We start from the raw sequence: 18,028 nt of genomic DNA, 5'->3' as shown, positions 1-18,028 counted from the left end.
ACAATGGTGGCAGCACGAACCAGAAGATTTTAGCTTTTAAATCCTGGATTTATTAATAATCAGCAATTGAGGTGTAAAGATAATCTCGAACTTGGTGTAGTAATTCTGACTCTTATGGTGTTTATAAAAGACTCATATTTCGTAGAAACTTTGTGCCTTTCATTCCTTATTCTTTTTACCAAACTTTTGGATTGCTCTGCAAATGTTACTTGAAAGTTAACTATTATCAGTTATAAACTTTGTCGATGTCAGCGGTAAGTAGAAATTCTCTCGTTTTGAACTACAAACTATTCTTCCTTTACATTCCTTCTCAGATAGTCTTTGTAGAATTAAATGTCGGACCACAAAAGGTGAATTTAGGGCAGTTGTTTTAAGAAGCGTGACACTTTGAAACTTTATGCCAGTGTGTGTGGAGGCCTGGGCACACAATATGCAGGGGGTGCAACAAAATGACTTGTGAATATCTCTCTCCTTGACCTGTTTTGACCAAACTTTATTTAACGGAGTTATGACAAAGAGTAGGAATCAAAACACATGGGGATCACAGAGGCTGTTATGTTTATTGTGCAGAACAGACAGTGATAATCCACTAGAGAAATATTTTCCACAAGCAAGCGATTCAAAGTACAATCATAGACAGCAACTCTACATGAAGAACAAAGAATAAAGTCAGAAGACACTCAAAGGAACAGGGAGAAAGGCAACTGCAGTTAAACGTCTTGATACTTTTCTCCTGCAAACATGCAGAAATGGTAGAAAAGTTAAATGTCCAGTCTTACTTAGCCGTGACCAACAACAGCAAAGAACAGTCCTATAAAATTTATCTCCCACAAAAATAAACTATATATATAAAAATTTTATGATGTTCTTACTGTTCCATTGGCCACGTGCTTTTTTTTTTTTTTCAGTATGAAAAATGAGGTATACTGGGGCTTAAGAGGTAGTAGTGTGTTTTGATTGTACAACGTAGAGGAAATAAAAGAGAAACTTCATCAGAGATGGAAATGGCTCGGTGCTCCGAGTCTGGCCAACACGAGCAACTGTGTCAGTTGTACAGGCTGGCCAATGAGGTTTCAAAAAGGCCCAACCAAAGGTATGAAATGGGACTTTTACTTTTATGAGCCACTGTTTATTTGCTTATTTCATGCACAGTTAAAACGAATGTTGAGTTTTAATTCTCTCCATAGCTCCTTTGGTGATTCACAACAGTGAGCGATCTGCCAGTCTCAGAGAGGTATGCGGCCTTTGAAGCTACCTCCCTGAAGTGGCTGGAAGAGAGATGGTTTTGAGTTTCATTTGGCTTCAGAATTAAAAGCCACACTGACACAAGCCCTTATGAGAAACTACCTCCTGGCCCAGTTGATAATACCATGTTAAAAAGTCAGCACACTCACTAGGAGAGAAAGGAATAAAAACTCTACATAAGAAGCGCTTAAAATAAATCTGGTTGAGACATATTACAAAAATCACATTTGTGTAAAATACATGAAAATCTTTGTCAAGCATTTTCTCATATTCAACTAATCTTAAAAACATATATTTCTGATTGCATCATGCAAAAGCTGAGCTTGTTGCATCTCACCTACAAAGCTTCAAGTTTCTTTGAAGGTTGGCTTTATTTTATTCATTTATTTATTTGCAAAAAGTATGTAAAAATGTGTTCCTTTCTTGCAAACGTCTTTTACAAAAATAGTTTTGACTAGGGGTAGCTGCGGTTTGAACTATTTCAAACATTGACAAAAATGAATGCTGCAAGTAACAAGTTCATTCCTTTTGAAGTCTGGAGGTAGGTCTTTGCAAGTCAATTAGTCCATTTCCTTAAACGATTCATTTGAGGTACAAACTTGGAGGGTAACATTTAAACATTACAATCAAATTTTGTGTGATGTGTAGTGCGATTGAGGAAAATGATCCTTAAGAACCTAGGAGCGACTTGGTTAAAAAAAAAAAAATATTCAAGTTAATGTAGAAATCTAGCAGAGAAGCTGAAACAAGTATTTGTAAAATTTTAATTAAAAAAAAAAAAACATAGAAAAATACATAGCCATGCTGAAACACACAGTGAGGAGACTGCTTCTTTAACTGGAATTAAGTGTACAAAAAGAACTGCAGATGATTAGCATCACCTACCCATTAGGTTTCTTCTTGCATTGCTTGTGTATAGCAGCATGTAATAAGTACTAGACTGTAAGTTAATTGTAACATTCAGAGGTAGTATTGAGTAGTGGGAATATATTGCATCTCTGGCTAAAAGTGCAGTTTGAATGAAGAGATGGTAAACTGAAGTCTAAGTAAAACACCTCGGTCAACCATCCTATGTCAAAATGTATTACCTGAAGTAACACATAAACTTAATTTGAGGTAAGTGGTATTTAGGTCTTTCACGGAAACTGATATATAGTGAAGGCGGGAGGAAGAGAGGGAGGGAGAGAGAGAAAAGAGAGACTGCTTTTTTTTAAAAAAAAAAAAATCGTAGCATAACTATAGCAAAAGAAATTTAGATTTCGCTCCTCCTATCTCATAATTCAGGTGAGTTCATCATGCATTATTCTTGTACCTTTTCATTAAATTTTACTTGTCTAGGTTCCTTAAATGCTCTGAGGCTGACAAGTGTGATTTATTGCTAAATGGCAATTTGGCTCTGTAGGAAGTAGATTCTACCTAGATGAGTGTTTTCCTGAAAACGAGTGGACGAGTAAATTTATTACTCCTACTGATATGTGTGGTATCCATAAATATAGGAGTTGGCAATACTTGTTTGCTTACTTCCCTTTTTGAAAAATGAATATAACCTTTTCTGGTCTGTTAGCTGAATGAAAGGATACATCAGCATTTCGTCTCGTTTAGAAATAAAAGTTAAAAAAATCATCAAGTAAGTGTCTACGAGATTATACGAAAAAGAGAGAAGTAGTATCTAGTCCTATCTTTGGTGTTCTAAACAGAAGCTTCACTACGTGGAGCAGGCGGGTGGTGCTGGAGGCGTACACAGTGTCATACACTGCGCCTTTCCAAAGTGAATGCCCAAGGTCACAAGTGTGACACGTTTCTTGTTTGTGTGCAGTGCAGTGATTGACTAAACCTGATTCAGAGTTTTCCTCACCCACCTACTCTTGCTTATCAGATCAACAGACTATTAGTAGGTTAAGAAAAAAAGAAACAGTAATTAAAAGTTGCATTGTTAAACTGTGTCCCCTGTGTTTACAGCAGTTTTTCACTAAACCTGGGACTGTGAAGGGATTACAAAGAAGGTGATTAATATAGTCCTTTTTAAGGTTATGTGATGTCTCCCCCCACCCCACCCCGCCCCCACCCCCCCCCCCAGACGAAAGTGGAAAGACCATGGCAATAGAGAGTAAGTAAGTGGTCACTGCAGTGTCTTCTCCCTTCCAAAGATCCAACTGCTGCTGAGGTAGAAATCAAATGTTGGCGCCCCCTAATCCTCTTCCGCAGACTCTTGTGAGGATGTCTCTTCAGTCTCCTCCTGGAACATACAAAGGGCACAACCATCATACTTGTGTGCTGTTCTCACAAACAGTTCAGAGGTGACCTGTTTCCACAGCACATTATGCTTGCTTCAAAAGAGGATGCGGATGATTGGCAAGCCTCTGATTCCCAGGGCTTCTTAAACTGTAATTGAGGAATCAAGGTGTTGTTTTTTCCCAGAGCAGTCATTAGCCACTGTTGACTTAAAGCTTGACATCATGGCGGCTGGTCAGCAAATTCAATTGTTTGCAGTCCAGAGAATGTCGGGCCAATGTAAGCTTACTCACCAATTAGAGTAAAAAAGAAATGGGTAAATTTTTTCTGACAGCATGCCAGTCATCCGTTTTAAAAACCGGAGTGCAAGTAAGAAAAACAAAGTTAAGGGAGATCCTTTCTTAAGTCATAAATAAATGCGTCCTCCAGGTGTTGGCAATGATAGCTGATATTTTTTGGTACTTGCTAGATTCTTTTAGGGACTATATGCTCTTATTCCCACTTTACAGATGAGAACATCAAGGCACAGCAAGCAATATACCCCAAGTTATAAGGCGAGCAGGGCCAGGATTTGGGCTGAGCCAGGACACGTGTGTGACCACGATGCCACTGCCACCATGCAGAGGCAGCATGAGGTCAGAAGCGGGCCTGAGAAAGGGCTGCAAGAGCTAGAGCTCATCTCTAACTTCTCCAAATTGATTTCCTCCTTCTCATATTTATTAAAGCACATTTTAAGACAATGACCAAGATTTGGCATAACCGCTCAATCCACATTGACCAGACATTTAACGCAGGCCAAGCGGAGAAAATCTAATATATATGTTTTTGCAGGGCCTCCTCCTCATATAAATCTAATTCCTCCTTCTCTTTTCCTTTTTTCTGATTTCTTGTGGTTCTGGAATTTGTTGGAGTTTCTGTAAGCTGGCTTGAGCCACACGGCTCTCTTTCCCTTTGCTTATTTTACAAATGTGCAGTACCTTTCAGGACATGGGTGGTAAAGCGGAGACAATAAACATTTCTGATAAAAGCGTCGTTAGTGAGAGGATGATTTTTATCAAATGCTGCACACTGTCTCATAAGACGGCATGTGAAAAAGATCTGGGAAAAGAGGTAAACATTTACTCCGGCAGCCAACTGAGCCCCTTTAAGAATGGTCAGCTTAAAACAGCTTATAACAGTCTTCATTCTTTAATAGATTTGATTTTCCACATGGCTTCATTTTGTCTGGGTGGCTAACTGACACAATTTATACCTCTCTTCCTTTCCCAGGTCACTACAGTACACCATTCAGTAACGCATGCCTTAAAGCTTGTCTGCATTATATGACCAAACTTCCATTCATTAGTGTTTGAAACACTTCAGCTGTGAAGGAGCTCCTAAATGCTACCATGTGTGACGCTTTTGCATAAAAGCAGCAAATGGGAGGGAAAAAAAGCCCACATGAACAGGCACTTACACCCTAATGTGAATGCGCTCGCGTGCGCACACACGTGTGCGCGCACACGCACACAGACACACACACCCTCACACTCACGCACTCTACCCTGAGCCCTAATCACAGGCCACTGCTTATTGCAAACTCTTTACAAAAGGTTTCAAACATTCGCTTTCCTCAAAGTCTGAGAGAGCTGTAAATTTTGGGAATAAACACACATACAAATGAATGGATTACAGCTTAAAAAATATAACCACGGCAGCATCAAGTCATGAGATTTCACACCGGTTTTGTTTAGTCTGCTTTGGGTTATGTGGGAAATGTGGAACGTATGAAACTACCTCCCCTCTACTCCCAGCCCCCAAACTTCACATATTTAAGCAGTAGGTTTATACCTCTTGATAGGCAACAGGCCATGACCTTGAGGTTCTCTATGGAGTCCAGGACACAAAGGAGGATGTAGCACGATCAAAGCCATGGATAGACGAAAGAGAGACAAGCCAAGGTTCAGCTGTCCTATGACCTCGTCTTTTCACTTAATATTTACTTTCCAGAAAGTCACTAAGCCATTCGGCAGATACACTCTTCAGTCTGCCCCCAAGTGACTCATTTCTCATTACGACATGAGGTGTGGACTTTGGTTACTACTCTGAAACAGGCCACAGCATACAATCTAGCAGGTATAGTTTATTCCTTCTTCTAATGGTTAATAAATGAATAAAACTCAGTGAAGCTGGAAACCCTTCTAGATCTAGCTGTAATTATTCTACTTCTAACTGCCCAATTTTTCTATACTATCTAGAAACCAAAGTACTTCCAAATCCAGAAGGAAATAAAATTTTCAAGGCCATGACCTTACAGAGACCTGTAGTAGGTGGAATGTGATCAGTTTTTCAAAACATTCCCAGAAACTATGCTTGATTTGATATGTAAGTGGTTTATTCGAACCCGTTAGATACAACTCAGCTGAAAATGATGGTCCCTCATATTGTTTCCTTTACTCAACAGTTCTTAACACAACACAAATAGTTGTTTTATTAAAGTATTTTTCCATTGACTTTGAAATTCTTCTACTAGTTGCTGTCAGTTAGTAGTAGGTACATAACTAGGATGTCAAGGTAAGGGCGGGAGCTTCACTCTGTTAAACTTTTTTGGAGTTAACGTGGCTCTCGTATGCACAGAAGGATGATTTCTTTCTCTAATGTCTAGTTGTAGAGAGCTCTCTCTTCTTTGCACAGCACTGACTGACCTCCCTCCGAAGGATAGCATGGCTGCCAAACGGATGACATTGGTGGGATACGTGGCACTTCTCACCTCTGCAAACCTCTGTTCTCACCTTTCCAGGGACTTGGCCTTTTACTACATTTATGGCTGCTGTGACAGAAGTGTCGAGGTAATTAAGAGAAGAAAAATCCTCCCTGTCAGGAAGAGGATGAAGTTAGGAACCCACTCTTAGCTGCTCTAAGTATCTTGGGCCGGCCAGATCTCACAGAGAGCTCTTCTATGGTACAAAGAGTGGACAGAAACCGGTGCTGTAGGGAATAAGCAGCTGGCTCTGACATCCCCATGGAATCTTATTTCTGTAGTAGAGTGGTTGCTAGGGACCTCTAGATTCAATCCTCTTCAGTAACTTAGAGGACACTGTCACCGATTGTAGACAAGAGCTCACACCTTGAGATATTTATTTCAATTGCTTTGTGCTTGCTACATAAGGCCAAAAGAGCTTTGAGCTTGTGTGGCGCCCCAAGAGCAGCTTTGAGGCAACAAGGAGATGGAAATACTGTAGCCAGGAATCATACACTTTTCATTAGGGGCTAGTCGGCGAGGTGGGAAGGCCAAACAGCAGCCGTCTGGTCAAGAAGGCTTGCTCTTGGAACGGGGCTTCTGGAATGCAGGATAAAAGGACTTTTCCAAGTGGAAGTGCATGGTGACATTTTTATGAGCACCAGCCACTAAGGCTTCTAAACACTGAACAGCTCCCAGCCATTCATGCAGTTATTTTACAAAGACAACTGAGGCTGCACCATACTGGGGGCGAAACGTGTGAATTTTTTTGGCAGAAAACCGATGAGAGGGAAAGGAAAGTGGGCAGAGCTGGAGAACTATGTTTTTATTATGACTATTGGAAAATTGCACTCATTTTGCCTTAGTTTTCTTTTGTGAATGAAGGACTTTAATAAATGTAACTCTTTCATTACTTTGGTTAAGCTCGGAAAAACCCCACTGCGACCTAGAAATATGGTTTGCACATATCTCCCTTCTTGTAATCTGGTTCAATAGAATGTATGCGACATATACCTTTGGATATACTTCCACTAACTGATTCAAAAGGAGGAAGAAGACAGCTCAGTATCCAGCCCTACACGCTAATACTTGATGGAATTTTAACACGTCTTAAGAGTTTAATCATAGATCTTGGCATACGGACATGGGTAAGGGTGTGTGTGTGTGCTGGAGGTAAGTTCAGTATTAAATGCAAAAGCTGAAGCTCTGGGTTTAAATTTCAGATGCAGACTAAACAGCAGGTCTGCAGTGAAAAGGAGGCCAGTGAATTCTAAATAGAACCGAGAAATGGGAGTATTCTCCCTGCAAACTGGAGGAGCCGTCACCACAGTGCCCCCTCTGTGTGTGTCCCGAGGAGGACAAAATCACAGAAGTCCATGCTGGCTTTATTAAATTCTCATTCCCCCCCCGCCCCACGATTGCAAAAAATTCTACAACTCTTCTATTATAAAATTTTGCCGGCTAAAAATACATTTGCAATTTAAGTTATCTTGCCAATAAATTTACGAATACCTAGTAATCTAGAAAGAGTAGTTACGACTTTATGACGTCCTCTTCTTGTCATCGTAATATGTTTAATTCTTTAAGGATTTGAAATGACACATTTAAGAGTGTTTCACATTCATGACTCTCTCGAGCCAGTCTTGTCAGATCAGAAATAATGGGCTTTCCTCCTCAGCAGCAATGACCAGAAACCATCTGCAGTTCCATCTGCAGCGAAGCGACCCCCACCCAAGACCGCAAAGCTGAGTTTTTCTATTTCTCCGTCAGATATTTTAACTGAAAATGGATTGGGACTATTTAACTTAATGGAAAGTGATTATTTCCTCCAACTAGGAAAACTTTATATCAGATTTTTGAAAAACACGTTAAATGGAACATATATAAACCATATAATCTGGCAAGTGCAAGAGATTCTGGTGGAAATGCTAGAAGGGATATATGTTTTTCAAAAGGAGACTTAAGAAGTTGGGATGTTTATGGCATTTGTACCGATCTCTCTCTCTCTTTTTTTTTTTTAATTTCAGCTTTATGTATATAAAAATATAAAAGCATCAGGACCACCTTGCATGTGTTACTATCGACTTAACAAAATCAGTTTCAAGGTCTCATTGGGGGGATGTTTAAAGTAAAGAAGGTTGATCCTAGATGTCACTGACCACAGGCGCTAACCCTGGCTTTAAGGACTTGTCTATTTTGTGTCTTTTTCCCACTCCGTGACAGCTATAATGATAATACCCATCTAGCTGCCCAGGAGAGTGTGAGGAAAAGAAGTGACAACCAAATGAGAAAACTGTGAAAAAAGAGTAAAAATTCTGTAACATAGTACTGTGGAACTGTGATTATTAACTATAGTTATTAATTCTGTTTATTTCTTTACCTGTGATTCAATGATAAATCATTGGGAAAGAAAAACAAAACTATTATTAAACAATGCCTCCAAAAGAAAACAAAATAGGACATCTTAGGTTTCTTAAATGCTCTTCTGTTTGTCTCCTTTGTGCCCTTGATCAGGGTTCCATTACGGAAAATATGGCAAACAGAGGTAACATGCATCTTTAGAATACGACAAATTTCTTTCCTGGGATGTAGGGATATTTAAAAAGATCTCCAGAAGGGAATCACATTTTTTTTTAGATAGGGAAATCATTTTATGTCTAAACTAACCGCAAATTTCCGGATCCCATAAGTCATGATTTCTGAGGATCATGATCTTGATCAATTTTCCATGCCAGTTCTAATTCTTACTCAAGAGCCTCACGTTTAAAAAATGGCTAAAGATATAGCAAAAGGATTTTTGCATAAAGGGAGCACTCGGAAGAAGGAGATTTACTGCAACATTTCAAAAATTGTAGAGGAATGTTCTTACTTTTGTGCAAAGTAGTTTTAAAAATGGTTAGGTTGAAGGCTGCTTAATGGTAATATTCCAGATGTGTTTATTGATAAGTAGATAGGAGAAACCTTTTTCTCTTCGTTTTCTATGTGTATAAAACTTTGCATAACTTATATATATTGCCAAGGAATAGACATTTCTGGACTTTAATCATTCTTGCATCAATCATTTTTCATTATCACGATAGGACTTTTGAATAAGATTATGAAAATATCAATAATAATAGTAAGTCAACAAATAATTATCCAATGAACATCTGCGTGTCTAGCAAACACTCTGAATATAAACAAAGTATCTTGGACACAGCAACCTGTTTGTATTCAGACATTAAAAATTTTCTTAGAAAGACTAGGTTTTAAAGCCAGGTACTATTATTCATGTTAATTTAGGTCAGCAAGTTTAGATAATAATAAGAAAGTTCACATATTTAATAAATAATTGTTTTTTTTATCCAACTCACATCAGAACACAGAGAAAAAGCAGGCAGACACTGCCATTTTATTTTTAGCCTAATCCACAGATTTCACCACACTGTTAAAAACAGTCATACTTTTAAAAAGCTCCTATAGCAAATTTGTCAAGTCCAGAAACACTAAATTTTTCCTTTTGGAGTTTTATATATTGCCCCAAATTGAGTGATGTTCTTTCACTTCTGTTTGTCATCTCTACAACACATTCCCTGCCAAGAAACAGCTGGATTCATCATGCCAATATTCCTCTATTACAACTGTTAGCTGAGCTAATTACTTCACATGTTTACAGTTAATAATCATCTTGATATGCTTCCTCTGTCATACCCTTGTGCTGTCATATCCTTGAGCTACTTTATTGTCTGTAAGGGTTAAACTTTGGTTTCTACTTTGCTCTCTCCTTTTCCCCTGACTTTTGTCAGAGGTCAGGGGTTAAATCAAAAAGTATTTCCTATGCAACAAAACAGTGCCACTCAGGGTGGACTTTGATATAATTCTTTATGTTTTACCAGTTGGCACCAAACATTTACTGGCCCACAAAATGTTTTACCAGCTTGAAAGAGCATAAGTAGGAAAATAAATAAATCAGTACTCTCTATGACCTAGGTAGTATAAATCACTATGCTCCCTGAGTGAGTAGAAGAGTGACTCTTTGCAAGTCTAATTTATTATGAACTATTTACTGCATTGGCCAAGGTGCCATGTAAAAGATGAGTGTTAAAATGAGAATGCTCTCCCCTCTTTCTCCTTCCTTCTTCCTCCTTTTTATATCTAGACTAAAAGCCCCCAGTAAAAATGCCTTTTTTTGAGAGCAAGATGCTGACTGCAATTCATCAACTTGCTTGTTCCAAAATGAAATCTCTCATTTTGCTCCAAACAATGTTTAGGTTGTCTGAAATATAAACATCCTTAAAACTGCCCTTGAAGTCTCTGTAAAAACATTCAACTTTTTTTTTTTTTTTTTGAAGCGGGGGTGGGGCGGGGGAGGTGGAAGGTGGTGGGGCAGATCTCATGATAATCAAGGCTTGCTGAGATTTCTTCGTCTTGGTACACACCACCCACAGGAGATGTTACTTGCAGGTAAAAACTCTATTTTGAAGTAGATAGCTTTGTTTCTAGTCTTTTAGAAACTGAAAACATTCCAGTTCTCTCACTGGGAAATAGAAAAGGAGCAGGTTTATACCTGTCTTAATTGCAAGGGCAGTGTAGCTTGCCAGGGCTGTACAACAATGAGGAAATTGGGTTGAAAGGAAGAACTGTTGGGATTTTTAAAACCTGTTTTTACCCTTTGGGTAGGGCTCCAGTGAGGAAGAAAAAGTCTGAATTATATATAAGAACTCACTTATAATCTCAGTTTAAAGCTTTAAAAGGGGAAAATCAAGAAACAATAAGATATCTGATAAAACAGCAAAACCTCGTTAGAAGTCTGAAATGGACTGAGATTTATTTTTATCAAGATAAAACCCTGAGAAACAAAGTTCCCTCTATCATAATAATAACCTGACAATTTTAAGGTGTTTCTTTTATTAAAATAACAATGACAACAAAATCTGCCACTATTTCCTACTAAAGTAAAGAATGTAATCCATATGGCTGAAAATTAAACTGCTTCAAACTGTCAAAAAAAAAAAAAAAAAAAAAAAACCCTCAGAAATTAGCTAATTTTTATATAGTGCTTACTTTATCACTTTAAATGAAAATATAGTAGAGTTTCTAGTAACTTTTGTTTTCACTGGTTTTGGAATTTTAAAAAAAGTTAATGTGAATATTGCAGATTTTTCCTTTTAGATTTATAAGAGACTATAACTTTCCCATTAAGATTATGAGACATACTTGAGGTTTGCAGCTGATGGCACTGGGTGAATTTTCCAAACACAAACCCCTGTAGCAGGGTTCCCCTTAAATTTTTATTCTTCCCTAGACACATGTACTTATATACACAAACACAAATGACTATCTAAATTTTGAGATTAATCATAATCCTGAATTGTCTCCTCAGGTGAATTTTGTCACTTTGTATCCCAGTTCCAAGACGTGGCATTCTGGAAAGCCTGAGGTTTCAGAATTTGATGGATTCAGGAGACTTTGCAATAGAGCCACTGTAATTATAGATATATATGAAATATATACAGGGAAAATAATTTTGACTACTTTAATCCAAAGATTGTAGTAATTACTAAAAAATTTCCTCTTTCATTAAAAAACATTTTATTTTAAAAAACAAACAATAAACATTCTTGAGGTAAAAAGGATAGTACTTTAATATAATTAGAATTCTAGAATTTTCTAGAACATACACCTCCAGAAATAAAAAACCTAGCATCCAAAAATATATCAAAACAAAATAATATTCCCTGGAATTTATGTAATTATGAATCGCTTAAAATGTTCTTGGGAGTAAGGGAAGAAGTGTCGTTATTATCTCATCTCATAGGTGGATAAATAGGGCACAGAGAGATTAATTCGCTCAGTGATAGGGCTAGAAAGCAAAACCTAGGTCTCCTTACACACCGCTGAGCCCTTTTCTTTAGATGCAAAATACTTAATTGTGCTGGAATCTTCACCACCTAAAAACAAGACCTAAACGTAACCCCTCAAAGTACGGTTGATGAAGAAAGAATATGAGCCTGAGTTAATCCAGACTGCCACATGGAAAAGCCATCTGGGAGGGTATTTTGAAAGAAACAGATGAAAAGGGAAGAGATTCTTTTGAATGTAGTATAAAATTTACATTATCCTCCATGAACTTCTATGTAGTCCCTGTGTTTATATAATTCATCACTGTGTCCTTAGACAGCATAGATTAGGAATCCCAATGAGCTCATGTTCTTTTTTTCTATTTCTGAGTCCGAATTCTCCTTTCAAAGGCAAATCTGGAGCAGGGTCTGTAAGATAGCCCAATTGATCAGTGAAGACAAACTCAATTCATCTGTGGCTTCTTAGATATTCCTGATTCCCTAGGAAAAGAATTTATGACTTCACTTACATCATTTCTTGTGTACTACTGCTCAATTTGCAGTCAGTTTCAGCCACATTGATAATATCCACGTATGATTTATTTGTTTTTGCCTCTCTGCTTTTGAACATGCCATTCATAATGTCTTCCTTTCTTTTCCCTAATTTATGTCTCTATTTTCCCTTTTGCAACTAAATAATAATAACAACAAAATCAAAACTCTTCCAGGACTCTCATCCCCTTAATAATCCCCCGATGGCATCCCACTCATTCATCTGCATCCCCTATGTGTTTCATAAACATTGACATTCTGTGGTCATTTGCTTCAAATGTTTAAACCTCTTCTCATGACCGTTCACTGAGTATCTTCATCCCTGGCTGCACGTTAGAATCATTTGGGGAGTTCATAAAAGATACTGATGCTTGAGTGTCCTGACCAAATAATCAGAATCACTGAAAGGTGGGGCCATTGCTGTGTAGGTAAATGTTTAACGACTTGCTCTCCAGGGAAAAAAATTGTAGTACTTGTCAATTTCTATGGTATAAATACTCCCAACATAGGGGATTTCAAGCTACCTATTTGACATCGCTGAATGCAGAATATGGAAGAGATACTCAGAACTGGCTCACAAGGGCTGGCTGCAACACAAACTACTGGGTGGGTATATATGTGAATGTATTTATTATATACAGTGATATATATTATGTATAGTGATATATAAATATATATGGCATATACATGGTGATACATAATGACCATATAAATATAAATGGTGATACAAACACAAATACATACACACACCCATATAGAGTAGTTCCCACTTATTCATAGTTTTACTTTCTGTGGTTTCAGTTACCTGCAGTCAACCTTGGTCCTGAAATATTAAGTGGAAAATTTCAGAAATAAACAATTTCTAAGTTTCAAATTGGGTGTTGTTCTGAGTAGTGTGATGAAATCTTGTGCCATCCCATTCTGTCTCACCCAAGATGTGAACCATCCTTTTGTCTAGAATACCCATGCTATAGATGCTACCTGCCCATTAGTCACTTAGTAGCCATCTCAGTTATCAGACTGGTTGCCAGAGATTGAGAGAGACCACATAACTTTTATTACGATATAGTTATAATTGTTGTATTTCGTTATTAGTTACTGTTAATCTCTTACTGTGCCTAATTTATAAATTAAACTTTATCATAGTTATGCATGTATAGGAGAAAACATAGTTTATATATAGGGTTCAGTACTATCTACAGTTTCAGGCATCCCCTGGGAGTCATAGAGCATATACCCCTTGGATAAGGGGGAACTACTGTGTGTGTGTGTCTGTGTGTGTGTGTTGTGTGTGTGTTGTGTGTGTGTAATTGTTAGGTGATTCTGATATGCAGCCAAGGATAAGCACGTCTGAACTAAATTACACATTTCTCAGATACAGTGACTGTGTTTTCATTTGCCTCATCTTCCCTACAATACCAAGAATCGAGACTGAATGGATGTTGTTAACAGACCATATAAGGCTGTTATTAATCTACCATTCACGGCCTATGATGCAACAGTGAACACTGCAGTATCCTTGGACTCAAATGCACAAAATTATAAATTCACTTTCTTTTGATTTTCTTACTGATGAAGAGTGAGATGCTAAATATATATATGGGACGTCCTACTTAAAATGTCAAGTTTTTGCTTCTACTTCATTTATTTAATAATGCTTACACTAGAATACTGGGTATCTATTTTTAGTGCCTCCTACCACTTTCAGCTTTCAAGTATGGGAGCAATCACAAGAATGATTTTTTTCATGGTAACTCTGCTTTCATTCTACTTAAAGCACATGTGTAATTATTTGAATACACTTTTCCTGTATGCTTACTCGTGGTTAGAAGCTTCAATTCTCTTAGAAGCAGCGTTTGGAAAAATAGTAAACATATAAGATTGTGTGGGTGGTCTTTCCCACACAAGGTAGCATTGTCCCAAGAGAACAAGGAGCAAGGTACATTTTTAGAGACCTCTAGGGAAAAGAGACCATGGATATTTTAAATTATATGAAGGAGATCCACAAAGAACTTGGTAACCCATGACACTGCTTAATAACTTACTTCAGCAGGTTCTGTATGATACGCCCAGATCTCCTGACCTTTTATTTAAACCCAGAAGGGGAGAGCAGCAGGACACTCTCACACTTTAATAACAGCTCACATACTTGGCAGTCATATTAATTTATCCTTCAGTTTTCTTTTCTTTTAAGATATACTTCCTTAGTAAATATAATTCTTATGTTTCCACATTTAGATTACAGTTAGGACAAGGAATTCCAGTCATGTGGGACAAGAAAAGTAAAGCTAGTTCCTAATATTGATGTGCCCAGAGACTTCGGAGACTGACTCAGCCATTGAAGCAAGACCTGAGAGTTCATCAATCTGCAAAAACAGTATAACTTAATTTCCTCGTTTCCCAGCCTTCTCTGGGAGTGTTTTGGGATCATCAAATGTTGTGGAATAATTCAATACACAGATATGTTTCCAGTCATGAATCATGAAATGTTGTGCAGCTAATAAGTCCCATATCAAGTCAATAAAGTATAGTTAGGTGGAAAGGACAGAACTTTATGTTTAAAAACTGGTGAAACACATAATAACATTAAATGTATGTTTTATATACAAGGCATTGAAATAAACATTTTATTTAAAGAATTTTTATATTTGCTTTGCGCATTTAAGCGAAGGCCTTGGCCTTTTAGGGTTTTTAATGATAATCTCAGGCTATGTACTTCTGACTTTTTTTTTACGACAAATTGTCAAGAATCCTGCAATGTTGATGTAATCAAAACTAGAAAAATACTAATTAAGGTTTAATTTGGGGACATATTTTCACATTACTTTTTATATGAATTGATAGGAAAAAAATCATAATGACCATTTCTTACCTGAGCAGGCTTCTTCTGAACAACTTGTTGTGGCTAAGGAGAGAAAAAAAATAACTGTTATAGTTTAAAAGGAAAGATACATAATAAAAAAATTAAGTGTACATGTTTTAAATCTAGACACCTGTCTGCAAATACAGATGAAAATTTCAAGGTTCAAATAGTTTATCTAAGGTTAGAGGGTATTTATTCATGATCTCTATATGTTAAGGAAATAAAATGCAGGTTATCTCAATTAAAACACTCCCAATTAAAGTCTGGCATGCATACCAGTTAAGTCAAAGTTAACTTGCTATTTGACTGAGGAGGGAAAGGGCCTAATTAATATTTTTTAAAGAGCTTCATTGAGATATAATTCACACACCATAAAATTCATTCATTGAGGTGTATAATTAAAAATTTTTTTAGTGTATTCAGAGGCTTGTACAATCATCATCACAATCTAATTTTAGAACATTTTCACCTCCTCTAAAAGAAATCTTGTACCCATTCGTGGCCACTCCCCATTCCTTTCTGTGTCCCTACTAGCCTCCCATTCCAGACTAACCACTAATCTACTTTCTGTCTCTATAAATTTGCCTTTTCTGGACACTTCCTGTAAATGCACTTATATAGTATGTGGTCTTTTGTGGTCTGGAGTCTTTCACTTAGCACAATGTTTTCTCAGATCATCCGTGTGTCAGCATGTATCAGTGGTTCATTCCTTTTTATTGCCAAATAATATTCCATTGTATGGATATACTACATTTTGTTTATTCATCCATCAGTTGACGAGCATGCGGGTTGTTTCCACCTTTTGGCTATCATGAATAATGCTGCTATGAACAGAGAGAGAGAGAATGTTTTCGATTCTCTTAGATATGTAGTTAGGAGTAGAATTTCTGAGTCACATAGGTAACTATGTTAAACTTTTTAAGGAGCTTCCAGCCAGCTTTCCAAAGCAGCTGCGCCCTTTACATCCCACCAGCAATATATAAGGGTTCCAACTTCTCCATATACATGCCCAAACTGGTTATTGTCTACCTTTTAAATTACAGACATCCTACTGGGTGTAAAGTTGAACGTCACTGTGGTTCTGATTTGAATTTCCCTAATGTGCTTATTGACCATTTGTATATCTTCTTTAAAAAAATATCTATTCAAACCTTTTGCCCATTTTAAAATTTGTCTTTTCATTATTGAATTGTGAGAGTCCTTTATATGTTCTGGATACAAGTCCCTTATCAGAATGTGATTTGCAAATATTTTCTTTCAGTATGTGGGTGAATTTGTTCACTTTCTTGGTAGTATCATTTGCAGATACTATCTCTACCAATACTATTTATCTTTATCTCTATCTATTTAATTGTTGTTCATATCTATCTATTACTATATTTATTTAATTGTGTATGCAGGGCAAAACTCTCCACATGTGAGTGAAACATCTGAAGGAAATTTTCTACCCAGCTTAAATTAATTTCCCAAGAATTAGAGTATTAGAAAAATATTTAAGTTATTCTTTGTATTGTAAAAGGTGGATCTGAAGCCCAAGCTTTTTGATGGATTACTTCCAGTACTTAGTCTCATGTCTGGATATAATAAGTCTTACTTATTCTATTTACACATCATTGAGATTTGCGAATACAACTAAGCCACTTTGATGTGGACAGTGACATACTTTCATGGTTTAAATAAAAAATAAAAAAATAAAATTGCCAAAATTCTCCCAAATAACAGAAGTTAGAATAAATTCACTGTATCATGGAGGGGTAGAGGAGGTCCCATTCATTTTTCTTCATCTTCAGAATTTCTGTGATGGTGTGATGTTTTACTGCTGCTGTATTAAGCATATAAAAATCATCAGAGCTTTTTTTTTAGATGAATAAAATAAAAATTTAGAAAGGGCAAAATACTGCTGCTCACTGAAAAAAAGTTCTTCCCTTTGACTTTAAATCACAGTGGAGATGACATCAGTAAAGCCCAGGTTTTGAGATGACGTGTTCTCCAGGTGGAACTGAACCAAAGACAATTTAGGATCCAAAAGCGCTAAGAAGCGTTGTGTTCATTTCAAAAGAGTCATTTGTAAGAACAGGCCACTTTTCTTCCTTCTCTTTTTTCCTGCCGATTACACCTGTACACATGTTTACTCCCAAACCGTTTCAAATCTGCACACATTCTTGCAGGCTGACTGGTTCCTCCTGCTCAGAAGTCTCTCTCCTTTTTTGGCTGAGGATCCTGCATTCATGTGACTCCTGCACACTGCAGGGCTCAATGAAATCCTCTGAAAGGGCTGCCAGCTCACCCAATTTTCCATGAATTAGGTCCTGACACTTCAATGAGGGGAAAGACAATGTCTGAAACTCTGCCAGCCCTGGCTCCCTGCCTAGTCCGTGTCACAGAACTTCTACCAGCTGCCCTCCCTTCCACACAGCACTTCATACTTTTCAGACCACCAAACAAACAGACCCTTGAATACTTTCAATGCTGGTTGGGGTTATGGCTGCCAGGATGTTTTCCCAGCCTCTGGCACCCAATGGCTCCAGACTGTGCCGGGAAAGTTTTTTGTTGTTGTTATTTTGTTTTGTTTTTATTTTTATGAATGGCTCTGGTAGA

At 37.3% G+C, this 18,028-nt stretch overlaps 1 protein-coding gene across 2 annotated transcripts in view; it reads right to left on the bottom strand.

The window, feature by feature from the left end:
* Positions 1-472: 472 nt before the first annotated feature.
* HMGA2 (high mobility group AT-hook 2) overlaps positions 473-18,028 on the bottom strand; it is a 135,452-nt gene continuing 117,896 nt past the window's right edge. For both annotated transcript variants that reach the window (XM_011373755.2, XM_023520614.1), the window contains 2 exons: positions 15,440-15,472; positions 473-3,481 (listed from right to left, as the gene is read on the bottom strand). In XM_011373755.2, the coding sequence (XP_011372057.1) occupies positions 3,434-3,481; positions 15,440-15,472 (81 nt within the window). In that variant the 3' untranslated portion in view covers positions 473-3,433. The remainder of the gene's footprint in view (positions 3,482-15,439; positions 15,473-18,028) is intronic.

The sequence above is a fragment of the Pteropus vampyrus genome, unplaced genomic scaffold, assembly GCF_000151845.1.
Source record: "Pteropus vampyrus isolate Shadow unplaced genomic scaffold, Pvam_2.0 Scaffold9, whole genome shotgun sequence".
Lineage (NCBI taxonomy): Eukaryota > Metazoa > Chordata > Mammalia > Chiroptera > Pteropodidae > Pteropus > Pteropus vampyrus.
This window is presented reverse-complemented; position numbering and strand designations above follow the sequence as displayed.